General features: G+C 27.8%; 1 protein-coding gene across 2 annotated transcripts; it reads left to right on the plus strand.

The window, feature by feature from the left end:
- Positions 1–1,760: 1,760 nt before the first annotated feature.
- Positions 1,761–19,525, plus strand: LOC112693933 (LHFPL tetraspan subfamily member 2 protein). Of its 2 annotated transcripts, none has more exons than XM_025569210.1 (5): positions 1,761–1,872; positions 15,148–15,311; positions 15,850–16,140; positions 16,849–16,962; positions 19,279–19,525. In XM_025569210.1, exons 2-5 carry the CDS (start codon positions 15,158–15,160, stop codon positions 19,419–19,421), a joined length of 702 nt encoding a protein of 233 aa, XP_025424995.1. In that variant the 5' UTR covers positions 1,761–1,872; positions 15,148–15,157; the 3' UTR covers positions 19,422–19,525. The 2 variants fall into 2 exon arrangements, with proteins under 2 accessions (XP_025424995.1, XP_025424994.1); XM_025569209.1 differs by lacking the exon at positions 1,761–1,872 and adding an exon at positions 6,073–6,562.
- Positions 19,526–21,383: the final 1,858 nt, after the last annotated feature.

Below are 21,383 nucleotides of genomic sequence, written 5' to 3' on the forward strand. Positions count from 1 at the left end.
AGAAATCCTAATTTATGACTGAGATCATAACTAAAGGTAGTATAAGTACTTACTAAATTAATATAGATGCGCCCACGGCACGTACTGAGGATCATTTTTAATAATTGTAAATAAAGTCATAGAGTAGGTATATACATTAATATGTTGAACGTTTTTTTTTTTTTTTAATTAACGCTCAACAGAGTTTGGTCTCCTTATCTGTCTAGTTTTCGTGGAATCACTCTGTATGTATACGTTAAAATATATATCAGGACATGATTATTTTCCATCAATCATTATTTTTCTTTTTATGATTTTGTTTATCAATGTCGCTCTTTTAATCAAGTATATAGGATAGACACGTAAATATTTGAAACATATGTTCTAATAGAAATATCTATAATTTTTTTCACATAATCATGCTTCGCAGATCGCATTGAAACTATTGATGAGTCATTTTTTCATCAATCATTTGTCCATCCTTGATCTAGTGTAACATGTTGCCATGATCTTATTATGATGGTCCATTTCTGACTAACTCGTTGACTTAAATTTATCATTTATTTTTTAGCAAAAATTAATTTGTCGAATAAAAATAATAATACAAAAAAAATAAAATATGCGTGTTATAATAATATTTGTAGCTAGTTTAGGTATACTTTTAAATTTTACATATGTATCAATGCTACCATGATTTCTGTACATGAATGTAAATGGTAGATAGTTAATGAGTACCTATAGTCAATTTCATGATTAATTTAATATATTTTGATTCCCCATTAATATGTTAGTATGTTACTAACCAATAAAATCATTGAACATATTATATATTAATATACAAATCATATGGACGAAATATTTTTACAGCAATATGAATTATTAAAAATCACATTTTCCTATCTCATATGCAAATACAAAAAATAATCAATGGAGAGTACATGCTAAACAAATTTAATTTATACAATAATCATAACTTCTAAAGTGTAGATAAGCAGCTGAGTTTCAAAGAAAAATAAATACAACAAACTATTTCTAAAAATAACTAAATAATAATTTGAGATAGAATAATTCATTATACGAGTAATTCACTGCAATAAATAAACTTCTACTCGTATAATAAAGTAATGTTTCAGTAATTAAATTTTAAATTATAAAATAATTATTGTAGGAGTAGTACGATTAAAATTTATATTTTAAGTTACATGTTTTTATGTTAACAAAAATATCAATGTCCATTATTATTACATAATTATTTATTTTGTTAACGTCATTAACGTAAAACGATATAATTTCTATAAACTAGCCAACGTATTCATTTTTAAATATTTTTATCTGTATGAAACACATTATATTTAATATCTAGTGTATACATATATCATTCTAAACTTCTTATAAGGCTGTAGAAATATATAAAATATTATAATATAAATGCCCAAGTTACAGATAAAATATGCGTTCCAGTGATGTAACATATATATAGGACATTTCAATCTTTAGAAAACATGGTTGTGTCCATCTATTTATTTTGTGCCTAACAATGACTGTATTTTATTCATATAATTATATTTTATAATAAAATACGATATGAAGTGGATTTTTTTCAATGCCCGTTGAATTCAATTCATTATATATAAAAACCCACACACTAGTTGTACACAAAAACGTAAGTGATAATTAAAGGTAATACATGCATAAAAATCTAAAGCATTAGCATAATAATAATAATAATAATATATCAACCTATTGTGTTTCATTCTTGCATTTTTTCAGTTTCCTACAAGATTCAAAACCTAAAGTACATTTTATTTAACTTGAAGTAGGCACTAGGAATCCCCTATGTAATACTTCTACATATTTATCCTGACGTTTCAAAATACTTCAACTGATTTTTATGTGAGTACTCATTGCTTTTGCATGACTTATCAAATTATTAAATAATATTAAAAAAAATTAAATTATAAAAGGAACTATATTTATAAATAAGTAAAAAATATACAACGTATATCGTAGTTCACAGAATATATTTTATTACGTAGATTACCTACTGTAGTAGGGGTTATAAAAGTTACAAAACCATGGGATGTCCAAAGAGTCTTTTGGATAACCTTTTTTTTTTTTAGTCGTAAGATTTTGTCACAAATAAAACATTTTGATTGTCTCTTGGTGTTTCGGACAATCACAAAAGCGCAATCACTTTTAAATTCTCTATTTTCCTCTTCAATTTTACGCTTCTTGTTTATATACATCTCGTTCATAATATTGCTTTGTTTTATGTCAATACGGTGAAAAGTTTGTAGAAATGAATAATAAATATTGTGAAATCATTATAGATAAAATATTATTTTATTTTTAACTGAAATGAACATCGTTATTAAGAAATTCAGATATATTATCACTATAATAACGTATAATAAAATTTATATTGTACGGGTCTCAATATTGATGCATTTTCCAAGGAGCCACAGATTGCATATTAAGGAACCGTAGGTTCCCGAGCCCTATACTATGGGTACCCACTACACAGATATTTTATTATTATCAACTCCGTCAGTCTTTAAAATACTATTAAGTAAATACCTAAGTTAAATCTATGCACGAGAATAGAAACTAAAAATCAGTACATAAAGTCCCCTTTGTTTTAATTTAAAGCGTTTTCAACACATCAATAATTCGTATGCAATTTATACCGAGTATAAATGAATAGTAGATTGAATTAAATGATGCGTTATATTATTGTAGTATATGATGTTGTGATATTTTAACCCTACAATGCATGATTTTTTTATAAGTAAGTTTAGAATAAAAAATCAATATCACGTACGTTATATGTACTTGACAAAGTTGTATAATATTATGATAATGGAATATATGCAAATACGCAATAGCAGGATGTATATTGTAAAATATGCAATGCCACTATGTTCAATAATGAATGCAGTATTAAGATTAGGTATCTATTTATGTACATCACGATTCTTGAGACTCGGATATTATATACGTAATATTAATTATTCAATAGTAAGTGTTTCAATAATTGCTGAACAAATCTAGTAAAAACGCATGATAAAGTGATTGGGTTAATATGTTGAACATATGCTTTTTTTTATATCAACCATATCAAATAATGCAATGCAATTAACACAGCTAGTTTTATATACAACAGTTCAAAGACACATATTATTCAATTACAGTTTTGTATTCTTGTGAAACAGCTATAATCGATCGCTGTGAAATCTTTTTAACAATAACAGTATGGACGTGTGGTAGGAGACATAATTAAAACAACTGATGCATCATATACGAGTAATGATGTATAACATATTACGTATTCTATATTTTATCAACTATATTTTCGTCGTCATTTTTCAAAACAATAAAACTATTGCCATTTAATATTGTAAATAACAATATACTTTTTTGAACAAATTAAGCTACGAATTTATAACCGTCCATCATGGTTAAAGTTTGAATTTGAGAGCGATTTTTTCAAAAACAATCAATAAAAAGTTATTATTCCAATATTAGAAAATTACACTGTGTTTATACGTTATAAATATACTTAACTTCATATTTTAACTGTCAAGACTATTTGTTATATAATATTTCAATAAAAAAAAAAATTAAAAAAACTTCACATCTCTCACTAATGGTAATATTAATCTAATACAAATTGAGATTTATAAATTTAAAATCATAGATATTTATGCATACGAAAATATTTTTATTTGTAAAGTAATCTAACCGATGTGCACATTAACATGTGGATCGAATACTTGACATTATAATTAACTACCTATCACATTTATATCGAAAATCTAATGGTTAAAATATCTGTAGAGAATAATATTTGACAATGAAATATTTATTAAGCTAATACAGAATGACTACTAATCAAATAGTTTTCAACAAATTTTTTAAATTAAAAAAAATTAAACTAATTTAATTTAAAATAATTTAAAATACAAAACAATTAAGTGTTTAAGCTATGGCTGTATAATACTCTTATACAACTGAACATTTGTAGTTAGAGACTCAAATAATCATTTAATTATAATATGATACATTTAAAAGAAGAAATACAATTTTTTTACTAAACCACACAAATGTTATAATCTCAAAGTGGTTGACTACACAATTTCATTAATATTAATAAGTAGGTAATAATAAATATTACTAATATTTACCACATTTACATATCTTACTAAACCGTACTAATGATTATCAGATTTATCCAAGGTACAATTTAATATAAAAAATTAATGAACAGGTACATACAATTAACTATTTATAGTACTAATTAATATCAATATGAATACTTATTTAAATTTTTAATATATAAAAAAAAATTTAATTGGATTTAATTGGATTTCATGGATTATTTTATATTTATGTTTGTTTTTTTTTTTTTTAGTTGTATTCCATTATAAGCTTTTCAAAGTATGACCGCAAAAAACTGAAATATTTAAGTGACTTTAGCTTTACATTTTGTTTCCAATTAGTTGCAGACATTGTGAAAATATGACTAGTTTTGTAAACGAAAATTTTAGTTAGATATATTTTAACGGGTGAATAGCGGTCACACAAAGAGTAAACCTTCAAATAAAAATAACTGTTTGCGTCTACTTTTTCAAGAAAAATAACTTTAAAAACCCTAAATTTTCTATTATGTATAATGCGATGTATGTATTCTATTGTATATGCGATATAATTTATGATTTATGAACGAGATAGTTATTATTATGTATAATTACATGGTCCTGGGGATTACTCACATTATACCTAATGTGAGCGCACACACAAAAAGTTTTATCGTTTATTAACAACGAATGGTCATGCGATTACAACCGTACGTGAAATATGATCAAGCGATTCGTTGACCTTTGTCGGCTAGATTTCGATGTTAATGCGTACGTATGACTAATATTACATGCATTAATTTTATATTTGTACTTTCAACAAGATAATGATTATTACTTAGCTAAATTTTTTTTTTCGCCGACTGACCCTATTCCTTTATTATTATTTCTCAACTGGGTGCCATGAACTAGACCAGCTAAATATTTATTGTTGGGTGACAACATGTAGGGTATATGTATACACGGAGGACTGCTACCAGTGTTATTTATATGGCGATGACGGAGATTTATAATCCAGATGGGCCCAGAAACAACAAACGCGATGTATATGTATATAATTCTGTACAATGCGTGCGCATAGAAATACGTCATTTATATAAATATAGGGTGACGTAGTTGCAGTGATCCCTTATAGTAAAAAATTAGTAGCCCATCGGACAAAAAAAAGGGTCGTTTTCTTTCGCTGGCACACCGCATATTCAGTACAGATGTTACCCCGACAGAAATGTGTATAATGCGTGTGTGTTTGTGTGCATGTGTGTGTAAAGGGAAGGGGAAATAATTTCTTTTTTCGTGTGTTATCATTTAAGCAGGTGGTGTCGTTTTACATACGTTCATACTACGCGTGTGTCTTCCTTATAAAAAAAAAAAGAGCGTGAGACAAGAGTTGAGGAATATAACGACGTTTATATTGTATTCTTAACGATTTTTACTAATTTTTATATTTTCGAAAGTAAAGCCATTTAACCGAATTTCCGTATCATCGTTGCAGAACACATCATTTTTTTTCCGACCACCTGTTTGGAATATTCAGTTTTTTTTCCCTATTTATATATATATATATATATTCGATTTAACAACATCGCTTTTGTTTTCGTTTACAGTTGTTATTGTTAGTTTTATTTTATTTGTATATATATATTTTTTATTTTTTTTTTTTTTTGTTCCTCGGCACGCACATATATACCCACAACGAATGCGTACGTTAATGACGGTTTTTTTTTTTTTTTTTTATAACACTATTGTTTTATTTATTTATTTTTTTTTTTGTTTTTTGTTTTTTCTACCATTTCGGATAACACGGTAGTTTGCACACGAGTGCAACGGGGCGACGGAAACCCGGGTCGGCATTGCCGCCGAGCGTCGGCGTACCACGGTGGTAACACGTAGGTACCACCACGGTCGGCGTACCGGCGGCGGAAGCTATCAACCCGTTCGTGTACGCGCACGCACTCCGCGGTCCCGGCCGTACGCGTGCCGCTGCAGTCTCATTCGGTCACGTCGCGCGTTCACGGCACGTCGTCCAACGCCCGGCAAACCGTCGTCGCGTAGCGCAACCGCAGCAGCCGCGCTGGTAAATCTCGGCGATCGCCGTTTCCACGCGTCGTTCCCGGTCGGAAACGAACCGCCCGCCGTTCGCTCAGCTCGTTTCGTTCGGTTTCGCGGTACGGATTGGACGCGTTTATTTATTTATTATTTTTTTTTCCCACCCCCTCCCCCCCGATCGAACGGTTCGTCCCTGAACATGTTCCCGACACGTGCATCGGTGCCGTTCGATAACCGGTGTTGTTACGTCACGTGATTTTGGGAACACGGTTTTCGGTGGTCGAGAGCTGCGAACAACGAGAGCGGTTCCCGTCGCCCACGTGGACTCGATCACGCGCATTCGTGGTGTCGCATACACATACACGGTACTTGTTCGCGGTCGTCGGAAACAGCAACAAAAGGTAATACGATGTCTCGGACCCGTTGATTGACATTCAATTGTACCCCATCGATTGCGCATGAATGCATTGCGCGAGTAAAATATCAACGCACCACTTCGCGTATAGTATTACAATAATGTCTGCGAGGCTCTGCATCATTCTACGTCGATTTTCAATATGTTTTTTCGTAAAATTCACTATTGTTTTTCCAACGAAACACAATCACTCGCGCGCACCCGAACAATCGTACCAGTCGAAAGTTGACGAACAATATATGATACTTGTAATTTAATAACGCACAACAATACGTTAAAAAAATAAAACGATGTACGAAAACCCGAAATATGTTGTCTATGGTAAAGTAACTAATGTGAATCACATTTACGATATTTACTCGTAGTAAGAGATGACGAATTCAAATATTTCCTTACTTAATCTGACTAAACTTTAAAATTTAAGTTATTGCTATATATTTATAATCCACTAGTAGACCAGTATTAAGTCAAAATTCATAGTGAAATTTAATGTTTAGTAATATAATTAATTATAGGATATGTTTTGGAAATCAAAAATAATATTTAATTCCCATTGTCACCAAGAAGAGAATATAATTTCCAAATTATTAAATATATAATCTATTGAAATAATATTTTAATCCTACTTCGTAAATTATTCCGTATTTTTGTTCAATGTTACAAAAAAAATTTAAAAAATAACATTTAATGTTATCATCTAATTTTTAATTTATTAAAAAAAATTCGTTTATAATATACATTTAATTTCCTAAAGTAAATTATATTAATAATTAAATATAAATAGTATAAATAATTATTATTCATGTTTAACAAAAATAATATGATTTTTATGTTACAATAAAAGTAAAATCTTATAAATTCGTGATTTAATGCTTTAAAATTGTAATTATTGTACATTTTAACAGCGAAAATGTTTGATTTAATTCTTATTCAATTACTTTAATATCGTCTAATTGATATTATTTCACAACTTTGAAATTTATAAATTTTAAGACTCAATTATTTTCATATGAATGCTCTATTCTATTAATATATAATAAGCATTGGCTAATATTTAAAAAAATATGTAAATATATCTTATTGGCTTACTGTGTTTTAAAACGTTGAATGAACTACCGACTATAAAGTACACATATTTCATATAATATGTAATTGTTTTTATCATACAGAAATTTTCATTAAGTGTATAATTATTTATACATTTTAATATTATTAATCTATTTAATAGTTTATTTAGAAATTAAAAGAAATAAATGTAAATTCTCATAAATATATAATTGATATCAATAAAAATATTATTATAACATATATACTAGATAAATTAAAACGAAGTTTATCTAAGTTTTGATTTGTAATCAATAATTATTTTTAATGAATCATTTTATGATTCATTTTAGGAACTATGAGTAGGTAACAAATATACGAGATTACAACATAAATAAAAACTGCACTTCGAAAAATTAAATTAATTTAAATTATTAATGTATAATTATATTTATTTAACTTGAATTTTAAACAAACATTAATTTTTTGTGCACTATGCGCCATTCACGTAAATATTATAATAAATATATAATTATTTAATTACCTGATGAATTTTGTACCTCGTGTGATTTCTTCATAATAAATAAATTATATTAAGTAGGTATGTAATACGTCTAATATGTTTGTAGAATAAATAAATCAAATTTTATTTTTAAAACGTATTATTAGCAATGACAAATAAAACTCGTCACTATAAAATTTTACTTAGAAATCACAAGCAATTGTCAACAACATCCGTAACTAGTTGTAAAATAGAAACCAATATAACTGATTTCAGGTGTTGTCTTTACATTAATAATAATTAATAACATGACTGATTTCAGGTGTTGTCTTTACATTAATAATAATTAATAACATGACTGCTGTATGAGAAATAAAACAAAGTTCGATCTATAATTTTTTTAATATTTAAGAATAATTAAAAAAATATTTAGAAAAAAGTAAAATAGGAGTTAAATTAAGATGATAGGGGCATATCAAACGTGACTCATCCTTACTGCTTGTCTCTTTAAAAACGCAATAGTTATCAAGTTTGACCCCTATTATGTTATTATATTTAACTACTTAATAGTGAATTAGAATTTATAATAGGTACAGAATAAAATTATAATATGAAAAAAGCAATATAATTATGATGAGAATACAAGTTAGTGAGCTTCAAAAAAAATAAACTACCTAGTTTAAATACATTTTTCGATAAATTTTAACATTGGTTTTATAAAATAAAACGAGATATTTATTATTTGACTATTATGACTGTTGAGTAATTGTAACTGCAAACTACAATTATAACGTATTATATATTATAAATATTATGTATATGACCACTTTTAATAGGAATTTGTAATTTTACTATGACAGGTTATTATATTAAAATAATATTTGATATTACACTCACACTTTATAATATATAATATTAATGTTTTAAAATCTATACAAACCGACTGACTTAGATAATAATTTGCTTGTTATTAAATTTTTTTGATTGTGTATATTTCATTATTTTCATATTTTTTTATGTTTATGTTTATATAACAATATATTTGTGGGTTTATTTCAATATTTTTAAGGTCTACATTTTCTACTCCGTGCTTCCGAGAAACATTTTATTAAATTGTAGTTTAATTAAAAATTATAATTTATGTATAATTTGGTATTTTTCGTAGGAGTGCAGGAATACGATAATAATTGTTAAATTTATTATTTCCATTTAATCCATCGAAACACATAAAATATGAAGCGATACAACTGTTTAGACGTTTTAATAATTTGAGAATTACATTTTTATTTAATTATATTTAAGAATCGATGTTGGGATATTTCACTGTGTAACAATATAATATTCTGCATTAAATCATTTTTTCCAATACATATGTACACACATATAATTTCGACACATTTTACTAATAACAATTTATACGGCTGTCTTTATTTCAAGATATCATAAAAAATACAATATAATGTATAGGCACTTCAATTTAATTTGTATTAGCCTCTTGAGCCACATTCTTCATTCATAGTTAGATTTTAATATTAACAATGACTTAAAATAATCTGAATAAAGAATATATTCATCCATTAATATATGATCTAAACGAACAGCTGTTCCATATGTTTATGGGTATACATTGTACGCTTTATAATATATACATAACTTACATCATCAAGTTTTTTGTTTCACCAGACACCTTATTTCGAGTTAAATATAGATTTTTATAAATATAATAATGTATATGCATAATTACGAAAGACCCTACACACATAATTAAGATAAGTTTGAGACCATCTTCACTATTCATGTAAGTTTCAAGTTCAATTAGGAGATAAATCAAAGAAAACACTACTATAGTCCTATGGGGTGTTTACGACGTTTTATTTTTAGTATTTAAGAATAATCTGTTACTCGACGATTGTACGTTTACAGTCGTTTCATGACGAGTCAAACGAGAAAAATTGATTTTTCTCTCTCAAACATAATTTGTTATTTTATTCCATACCTTTATGTTAAAATGAAGGAAACTTAAGAAATTCTATTGTTAAAATAATATGTTTAATAAAATATAACAAATACAAAAAAGTGAATAGTATATTTAGTAGAAGCCCGAATGTCGCGATTCATGTCCACCGTAATCATAAACCCTGAGTAACCCGAACAGTTGTTAATTAAATAAATTTCAATAGCCCAATTAATTTGATAAAAGTATGATAAAAAAATATTATTTTCATTACAACATAATTTCTGAAACATATGGACCTCTAAAAATTATTCATTAATATAATAAATATAACTTTATGTATACGATTTAAATATGCATTAAATATAAGGCCAAATTAAGGGGGGTCTAGCTGGCGCGGTAGGGGCCCTCTCGAATACCCAAGTGAAAGGGGCCCAAACAATTTTACGCCGATACACATTTTTTATCATACCAAAACTAGTAGTTTTATAGACATAAATTGTATATAGGTACCTATTAATTTTATAATTTTATAACGCAATTGACAATTTGTGAAATAGTTAAATAAATGTATCGTTCTGCAAGCGTAGCGAGCAGCTTTGTAAAGCATGTTTTGTAAAAAGGGCCCATATAAAATTTCAGCCCCGGGGTTCAATAAGTGCTTAATCCGGCTTTGATTAAATAATGGAATATGATTAAAACAAAATTAGTAATAAAATAAATTTTTAGTTTAATGATCTTCAATATTTTATTATATGCATACAAATAATAAGTAATGTTAAAAAAATAATATTGATTATTGAAATTAAATATTGATATTGAATAGTTTTTAATTATAATTTGAAAGGTATCTATCTAATTAAACAGAAAACGATAAACAATTCCAACATTCTTTAATATAATTAAATACTCAAAATATTTGTTTCTGGAAAAAAAACCATCTATATAATAGAATAATTTATTTGTTTAGTACTTAATTTATTAACTTGTTTGATAAATTATTTAAAATACATTAGTTTTAGAGTACCTACTTATATATATATTAAAAAACCTAATTATGTGATATCTTATTAAATGCATACAGTAATTATTTATATATTTAAATATATTTTCTATGTCGATTTCTCATTTTCATCATTTTCACTTAAATTATTTCGTCTGATAATACATGTTTTTTTCTATCCAATATGCGATTTTTAAAATTTCAAACCGGTTGATCAGGTGTACTCGTACTGTGCTTGTAGATTTAACAAACTCGAATACTGCAACCTTTATATACCTATATATAATTAGATAGTTAAACACTATTAAGACTTCATTTAAGTCACAAAATAAATATGTATTAATTGATATAGTTTTATTAATTAAATTCGTGAGTATTGATTCAAAGAATACAATGAAAATGTATCAATAAATATTAAATACCTATGCATGAGTTATTTTTACTATTTGAATTGTATTTTATTTTGTACGTCAACATTCATATAATTCTATCTGCGAGTAACCAACTATGTACAAATCGACTGCATAGTGAATATAAACAGCCTTTTTTTAATTGGGAAATTTATGGTTTAGCAATGATTTAGTTGTGTTTACATTTTATGAAATTGTTCTTTTGAATTATCAATAATTTAACATCTTAACTTCTAACCTATAGGTAACTCCTTGGTTTTTTTCTAAAATGTAAGTCGAAAATATTTTGATTAAAAGATTTTGTATACATTGTTATAAATTATAACTTATAATATACACGGCCGGTTGAATAATGTATAATAGGTACAATGAATAATAAAACTAACCATTCAACTGGTGTACTTTTATCATTTACAAATATTTAGTTTTTTCGTCGTCGACATAAGAATACTTAACAAAATATACTCAAAGTTGATGTAGAATGATAAGCATTTTATTCATGTTTTTTATTATATTTATTTTGCATGTGTAACTGTAGGTATGTATGTAATTAAAATTATATAAAATATACAAAATCTGATAATTTTTTTTATTTTTCCGGCAAACGATTCTGTTTAATGTTTATATGTATAGTGAAACAGACACCGTGTCGGCCTGATACTTAAAAATCCCCACAAAATGGTATCTCATAAATTGATAAAAAAAAAGGTGCTTATAAATAGTAAAACATATTACATTATTTTTAATTGTGTTTTATTTAAAATATAATACATATAAAATTGAAAATTAACTACATAGTAAGTGTAATTATTTATAAAGCTACAATGTTATATAAATATTATAAACAATACCTAATAATATACAACTTAATATTTTTTTTATGATATAGGTACAAATTGTAAAATTGATTTTTTTATAACAGTAATGTTTTTAGTTCACTACAGGCCGCCAGTAATTAAAACTAAAAAATTGATCATTAAAAATATTAATTACAATGATTTTATGATATTTTATAAATCTAAAGAAATGGGGGCCCTCAACACAAATTCGGCTGGTGGCCCCAGACGCGTTCGCGGCCTAGCAGCCACGGCCGACACTGTGCAGACATGATACTCATTCCGACGATTACAATGTAACGTATACTTTCTAGGTCCACAAAAACGTGACAATATTTTAGATACTCCATATCTACCGACTCGCTCACGTGTTTTATGCATCGTAATTCGTTGTAATTTATAATCCAAAAAATAATACGATTATAGTAATCACCAAGGCCGTAACTGGGGGGGGTCCAGGGGTCCGGACCCCTCCCGAAATATTCAAAAGTAGAAACATTTTAGCTGTGAATATAGTTTATTAACTATAAATTGTGTTAAATAATAATGTTAGACTCCCCCCGAAATTTTTTTCCAGTTACAGCCTTGGTAATCATATAATATAATAGGAGACTGTTCGAACTGCTGTTAGTATTTGATGATAATATACCGTTCAACTACAAGACCTAGTGGTGTGTCCGCGGTAACTTAATAGAATAATACTGTTATACGAGTAATATGTATGCGTACATGATGTCGATGTCCGATGTGGCACAGACCTATAGTAGAGTGAGGAGTATGTGTAAATTTCATAAATTATTCGTTTTTATCATCACTGTTTATAATCGTCGTTTTTGTCGTCGCCCGTCGTAGCCCGCGGAAATAACCAGAGGACGATGTGCGCGCCGACGTGAAAATATCGTTCAGATTTTGAGCACCGCATAAATGTACAACAACACTGTATAAATAATTTAATAATGCGTACGCAGCCGTGTACTGGATACACCTACAGCAACTACACGTGCATACAATAATACATCGTACACCGTGTAGATGCGATGCAAATGAAGACGTCAATATTAATATATCAGGCGAGTTTTACAGTATTTTGTTTGTTCGCTTAGTATAGCCGGTAACGAAAAATAAAAGATGAAAAGACGACGCGGGCACAATAAGGGTCTCCTGTTACGCCGTTGATATTTAAACGCCATTTTTAATTCTGTTTTTTTTTTTTTTTATTCGGGTCTACGTAATATTTTTTTTTTCAAATCACGAACGCACGCCACATGCCGTCCGGAATATCGAATTATTTTTATTATTATTCGTGCGCCGAGCACCTCTCTTATTTTTTTTTACACACATATTATTAATTTATAAATATATATACGAGTACGCGCGCGTGTGTATTCTTTTAATAATTAAATCACAATACGGTCGAGCTCAAGTGCAATAACGTATATATATATATATATATATAAATAGATATAATAATATATAGACACGTAAACTATCGAAAGCCCGAAAGGACATAATAATACATAATATTGTACACGCCGTACGCGTAAATGAAATATATTATAGACATAAAATATCTATATATATATATATATATATATATATGCACACATGCCGTGTACGAAGTACAATATATGTACTCACAATACAATTTATTATGATAATTACGTTAGAATGAAATTCCACGGGCGCTGCTTTCCGGTTATAGGTTTTTCGGACACGGATAAAATGTAAAAACAATACTGTTCCATGAGATGATGGTTGGAATTAATAATAGTTATTTTCAAGACGCACGATGGGCGATATTTTATATCGAATTATTATTAAATCAACGTCATCCCGTCGCCACTACCATCACGGCGGATCCCTATCGATTCATATTTCACACGCCCTTGATCCTGCTGCAAGATTCCAGGTGGCGAGGTCTTAGCTACAGTAAGCCATGTACGCGCGCATCAGGGGAATTCTTTTCGAGGGTCGGGCTGTCGGTTAGGGTGTACATCGTCGTGGATCGTGACTAAGACGAATGAAGGTAAATAAGAGGGTGTATTATTATAAGTATAGACGCACCAAGCAAATGTATATGACTCATCCGTGCCGTTTATGTACACCGTAATAACCTTTTTTTTCTTTTTATCTATCTATTAACAAACCTCCAATAACTTATATTTATTATATTGTAGATTGAGTGTGGCAAACGTCACTTCGTCATGATGAACATATGCGCAGAGACGCATACGCATACGCTGTCACCCGGTGTGTTCATTAGACGAGGGGAGTTTCGTGTGTATATGTTAACATAATATAATATACATAGATATGATTGTATTCCGTTATTGTAATCGAACACCACGAGGGCGATGTGGTTTCCCGATAATTTAATGTTTTTAATTTCGTTAAATTACTCGTGGCTCTTTAATTCTACCAGAAAAGGATATTAAATCCTTATAATTAGCGTAAAACACATCGATAATAATTAACATTACGTAACATAATTACGGGGTGTATCACTTTAATTTCAGGAGCATGCCAGTGTAGAGTCATAGAGAGAGAAATGATATTTAAAATAATAGGTATATACCTAGATTCTATATGTAAATTATATCATGGACATCTAACCTGTACTCTGAAAATTAAGCCAGTAATTCCAATTTGGCATTTATAAAATTCTTTGTATATTATCAATGGTTTTATTTTTATTTAATACTAATATCATATTCATGTTGAACTACTAACTTACATCATGTATGAGTAGTAGTATTATAAAAAAAACTTAAATAGATTGCTATCATATTATACTTTATGAAAAATATTTTTTTTTTACACAGGCTATAAAAAATGTATTTTATTCTTACCGCCAAAAGTCTCCTGTGGGTCACGTTGAGCGTGTTGTCAACTATTACCATGTTCATGGCTATATACTCACCAAAATGGCTCGTTGGCTCAGTGGATTACAAGTGTAATTCACCAAATAAATTGGTGTTGCAAGACAGTAAGTATACACATTAATATATAGTAAATTAGTAAATTAATTAATAGTAAATTGAACATTAGTTTGGATGAGGGATAAATACATTAAATATTTAAATATTTAATAAAGGTGTAATACAACCTAAACTGTTATTCCATATATATTAGGGTTTCGTGATATTATGATTTTGTGATTTAATTAAATTTTTTTAATAAAATACATATGTTTAGTAACATAATACATTAATCAAACTGGCATTTTATAATTAGCAATGCAAAACCTCGTTATTGATAATATTTCATTATTATTTATTCGAATTAATTCAGTGGGTGATTTTTTTGTTTTATTCAATGTTATTTGATCATTGCGAAACATAGTTAAATAATAAATTTACAATTGTAGTATTGAGAAATGAGTAGGTATATGGCCATAAAGGAAAAAATTCACAGTTATACTAAAAACATGACTAATATAAAATTCAAACTCGCAATGGTTATTGCATCACTTATTGTGTCTTGTGATGTATACTGATAGAAATTTCAACTTTCAACTGTTGCAGCAAACAATAACACGGACCCGCAGTTCACAGCCACTTGCCGTCCTTCCGAAGGTGTTTATTACCGGTGTACACGGATCAACGGTAACCAGCACTGCGGTTCGTTTGCCGTCGAAGGGTTGTCTACAGATTCTTCCATGTTTCCGACCGCGTGGAAGATCGCCGTCGTACTCATGTCAGCTGGCGTTTTCGTTAGCTTTTTAATGTCCGTCATGGCTGTGAGTAGCTTTTGCAAACAAGCAATACGCAAGAAGAGCATGTTCGGAGTAGCCGGTTCGGGACAAGGACTCGCTGGTGAGAATTGATACAATATAATGAGCTGACGAATCTTACAGTACCGTGATTATTTCACGTAATATGTATCCATATAGATCTAACTCAATTAGTATTGTTACGATCCTTTTTAAAGTTGAAAATATAATCAATTTTCGCCTCAGCTTTAAAACGCAATGATTCATTGTACTCATAACAATTGTAGCAACAGCGTACATCCATCTTGATTATCTGCCTTTCTCAAGAAGTAGACTACTTAAACTCTGTACACTCGAACGGTCTTTTTTATTATTATTATTTTGTTCTATAATTAGTGAAATATATATTAAAACCAACACTTCACTAAACATAAATAATTGCTTAAATATTATATTAAATTAATTCATATAATATAAAATATATCTAATGTAGGTAAATAGAACAATATATATAATTTATAGCAAGTAATACTAATAAAATCATATTTTAACAAAAAAATTATGATACTTGGACTTTTACTACAGGCTTGTTCAAATAAAACTTGCTAAGTAGGTGTATACCTACATATTCAGCAAAAAACGCTAGTCTCCTGAAATTCACACTTTTACTATAACATAGCCTTACTATAAAATATAAATATATTATTTAATAATAGTTTAATGTACCACTCAATAATAATTACTATAACAGCGTTTCAATTTAAATGGAGTTCATATAGGATTAATTAATCGTTTTTTTTATAATTTACAGGTTTGCTGTACTTAATAGGCGTAATTTGTTTCGCGGCTGGCTGGGGTTCAGAACGTATAGTGAGATTATGTGGAGCTCAATCAGAACCTTTTGTTTCAGCAGATTGTACGACTGGTATGATATGAATAAGTTTATATAGTTTTCTAAATAAATATATAGCCAACAATCTGTGATACGTGCTATTGATTGAGAGTGAAAGAAAATGGTACAAACTATAAAACTGCTAAGAACACAATATACTTTTAAAATTACTTTTAAATATATCAGTGTTGTTGTTTTTTATTTACACGTCATTTTATATGCATATATAGTATACATATATAGAATATCTACTTAATATGGTCCGCTAATACAGTGGTGGCCAAACTACGGCCCACGGGCCAACTCCGGCCCGCCATCATTTAATATCTGGCCCGCGAAAGTCTTCTATATTAGAGCAATTATTTGTATAACTGTAATATTTTGCATTTACGTAAAAAAAAATTTAGAATGCATTTTTTTATGGCCCGCGATAAAAAAAAGTTGTTTTTTATGACCCGAGGAAAAAAAAGTTTAGCCACCACTGCGCTAATATATCCACTTCAATATGGTTCGTTTGTATAAACCCGGATTATTAATTTCAACGCAATAAAACTATTGAAATTATGACAATATTTATTATAAGTATTTGTATAAGTATGTTCCATCTCGCATATCATTAAATTTATCCCTAAACAATTATATTCTTTGTTCTCAACAATTTTTAAAAGAAAAACATATGCCCGAGTGGAGTCACTTATATAAAATTCTTGTAGAAAGTTTTAACCCGATTACCTTATAGTAACGAAGTATTTACATAGGTAATCATTACACACGTTTAATTTAAATTTAATATTGTATATTTAAAATATAAATAAATCGAATTATTGGTTATTATTTAATATTTTTTCAAGTTTTAGATGATTATGATCAAACATTTCAGATTATCAAAAATCTTTAGTTTAATTATTAGTTAGAACTTCAGAGTTGTGAAGCAAATAGGGAGGGAGATACAAAGATGATTATTCTTCAAAATGTAGTTAAATTTCTGTACTAAAATTTGTCTTTTTTTAATTCCATGCCCGATTGCAATATTATACGAATAAAATGTCCTGCACATATTATACCAAAAAAATGTACGAGTAATTATCATTTTAAATTCACCCTCACTACATCATAAATTTAAGTTTTCGTTAATTTTTATTTAAAGCTTTTTTTGAGAGACTATAGTTGGTTTTGACAGGCTCCTATGAAATATCTTTTTATACCATACTACTATAGGCGCACATTCATTATAAAACTTGAGAGTGCTAAAATTATCCAACCCAAGGTGATCCATGGGTTGCAAGCCCCCCAAAACCCCCTACAATTACTTGGCACAAAATGTTTTAGTTTCGCCATTTAATTATAAATGTAATAATTTTATATATTATAACTAAATATTATTAATAAACATCATTATTTTTTATCAATAAGCGATCAAATCTATAGACGTTAAACAAAACCAAAATTCTAAATGGTATTCCAGCAATAAACTTGATCATCATCATAGTATCACATGCATATGTAACATAAACACAAATACCCAATATTCTTATTACATACTTACGTTATACATGTATGTATGCACATACATGTATAACGTACAGTGGCAATTTTTTAAATTTTTTTTTAGGGGGGTTCCTTTTACATTATCTTATAAAACGTCATAATTTTAAGGAAATTATAAGTACCTAAATAGGCAATAGCTGTACAAATATTCAAATATATGGATATACGATTGAAATCACCAGATTTATATATAAGAGTACAAGCGTATATCAGCAAATAAAATATAATATATCACAACCTAAAAAGCGTGACCTGGAGGGAGGTCCAGACCCCCTGGACTCCTCCATAAAACCGCCACTGAAAACGTATGTATGTACATTGTACGTTCGTGACATTAATAAACCAACCTCATCTAACCAATGAAAACTGGAATTTACTCATTCTTATAAAAGCAAAATAAACCTATTTAAACACTGTTTTTATCTCAAAATAAATTGGGGATACTAATTTAGAACTTTGGGGTGCTAAGCACTCCTGTATATGCGCCAATGCATACTACCATTGCTTTAAATGATAAAATTATAATTATATTAAAATATTAACTTAAATACAGAATTTTTTTAAATTTCTGATTTGAGGTGTTCAAGTAGTGTAAACAAGCATCAGGTCATCAATCCTTTGTGGGATACATAGGTAGTATTTGGGTAAAAATGTTCATGAGTAATTACTTCATCACAGACAATGTATAGGTATTGAATGATGATTACGATATAAATATGATATATGTATGTGGTTACATATTTATGTCCGTATTTATCATGATGTTTATAAATATACCAATTGCATTTTGTTATGATGCAGGATCGGGTTTGTACACCGCAGCTTTTGGAGTTTTTCTCACTTTCGCTACAGCAATGCTATCGGGACCGGCGGATCGAGCAACGTCCAGTGATAAAGTAGCGCTTCAACTAGAACAAGGAGAAAATGTGGTTTTTTTACTATGAAACTGTTCATTAAGTTTTTTCCGTGCACTTGTACATAAAATCAACTAAATTATTGCTTTCGTTTTGCTAACTCTTTCTGTAACAATAAACAGTTTTTAATCAATTGTATTTTTATTTTATTATCAAATATTTTATTTATATTACGTAGGTTGCTATATTTTATCAACAATATTAATGATTATTTTATTTGTTTACTACCTATGGTAATTCAATACAAAGTCTCTAAAGGGGTAGCTATAAAGATGTCTAATCATAACCTGAAAGTTCTCTATGAAATTCTTATATTAATTATTTTATCTGCTATAATACTGTATAAACTGTACTATAATATTATTTACCTATGTAGGTGCTGTACAGCAATAGCACTATGTTGAGGTGCCTAAAGGGGTTTAAGTATTTAACCCCTTCTCCAAAATTTTAACGAATTTAGTAATAATTACCTAAATTCATCTTAATCTAATTAATTAGAAATAATTCACCAATTTTTTTTTATTGCAGATTCATATAAAACCCATGCGGATCGCTAATTACATCATAAATGTAAAATAATGAGATAGGTACATTTTTTTAGATTCACTGTTCTATAACCACATAGTGATGTTAATATAGGTTACAATTTAACATTTAATAGTTTTATTGTTTAAGATACATTTATTTTTAATGAATATTTTGAAGCTATAATAGATCATGTCTATAGTATAAATTTCTATTACTCTATTCATTACAGTTTGTTTTTTCACCATTATTATTTACTATTTACATCAATACAGCAATACAACATATTATGTTCAAATAATTATGAAGTACCTATTATTGTTTTATACTTAATATAACAATCTATGTAATAATGTTGATTAATTTTAGAAATTATTATTTAAAAAAAAATATTGAACTAATATATCATTGCAACAATAACACTGTCTGATATAGGTAATTACCTAATTACATAATATGAAAATGCCTTACATCAATTTCATTAAAAAATATTTTCACTTGTATATATGATCAATTTTATTCATTTCTTCCTAAAAAAAAAAAAATGACTTTATGTTTGAGTTGATCATTTATTGGTCAATCCAATACTTCCATTATGCATAGATTGTATAATAGTATTCAGAATATCCATGGGAATGTAAAATAATAATTGTAAAATCATTTACAAAAATGCATATTATTACACTTTGCTAATCAATTGATTATAGGAAATCAATACTAACTGTAAAAGTCAACAATATTTATATCACACTTGACACAGTACCACAAATCCATATCATTTATAAAAAATGATAAATTCATTTTTATTGGCAGTAATATCATATATTTACTGTAAAAAAATAACTTCAATGATATAAAAAAAAAAAACCAGTTGTAATGAGATAAAAAACAATATCTGTTCATTCCACATGGTATATGGTATATATTTATAACATAATTCATCATTTTGAAAACAACCAGCTCAATTGCTTAAATGAGTTAAATTTTATTTTATTTTTTAAATATTGAATTAATTGTAAGAAAAGTAATAAACTAATTTAAATAAATGGTTTATATTAATCGTCTCAAAGGAAATTTTATAATTTTGAAAGAATTATTGTTTGCTAAAATTCTGAACTCTATAGTATATTATATTATATCAGATAACTCAATTATCAGTCCCACTTGTAAAACAAAAAACAAATTTATATATCATTAGTTAAAAAAAGTCTAATGATTTCGTACATAATTTAAAATTTTAAAGGTTATAACAAAAAATATTAAATAAATTAAAATTTGTTAAATTCATTAATATTGTACAAAATTATTCAAATAATAAAATTGGTAATTCATAAGATTTAATAATATACAACTAATTATAATTTATAACAATAATCTAAGTTTTTAAAGGTTTGTTGAACACAGACTTTTAGAATATTATAAATAAAATATTATAAAAAAGATAAGTCAATGACTTGGTTTAAACAT

This window comes from Sipha flava, unplaced genomic scaffold (assembly GCF_003268045.1).
Source record: "Sipha flava isolate LNK unplaced genomic scaffold, YSA_version1 120_pilon_pilon, whole genome shotgun sequence".
NCBI lineage: Eukaryota > Metazoa > Arthropoda > Insecta > Hemiptera > Aphididae > Sipha > Sipha flava.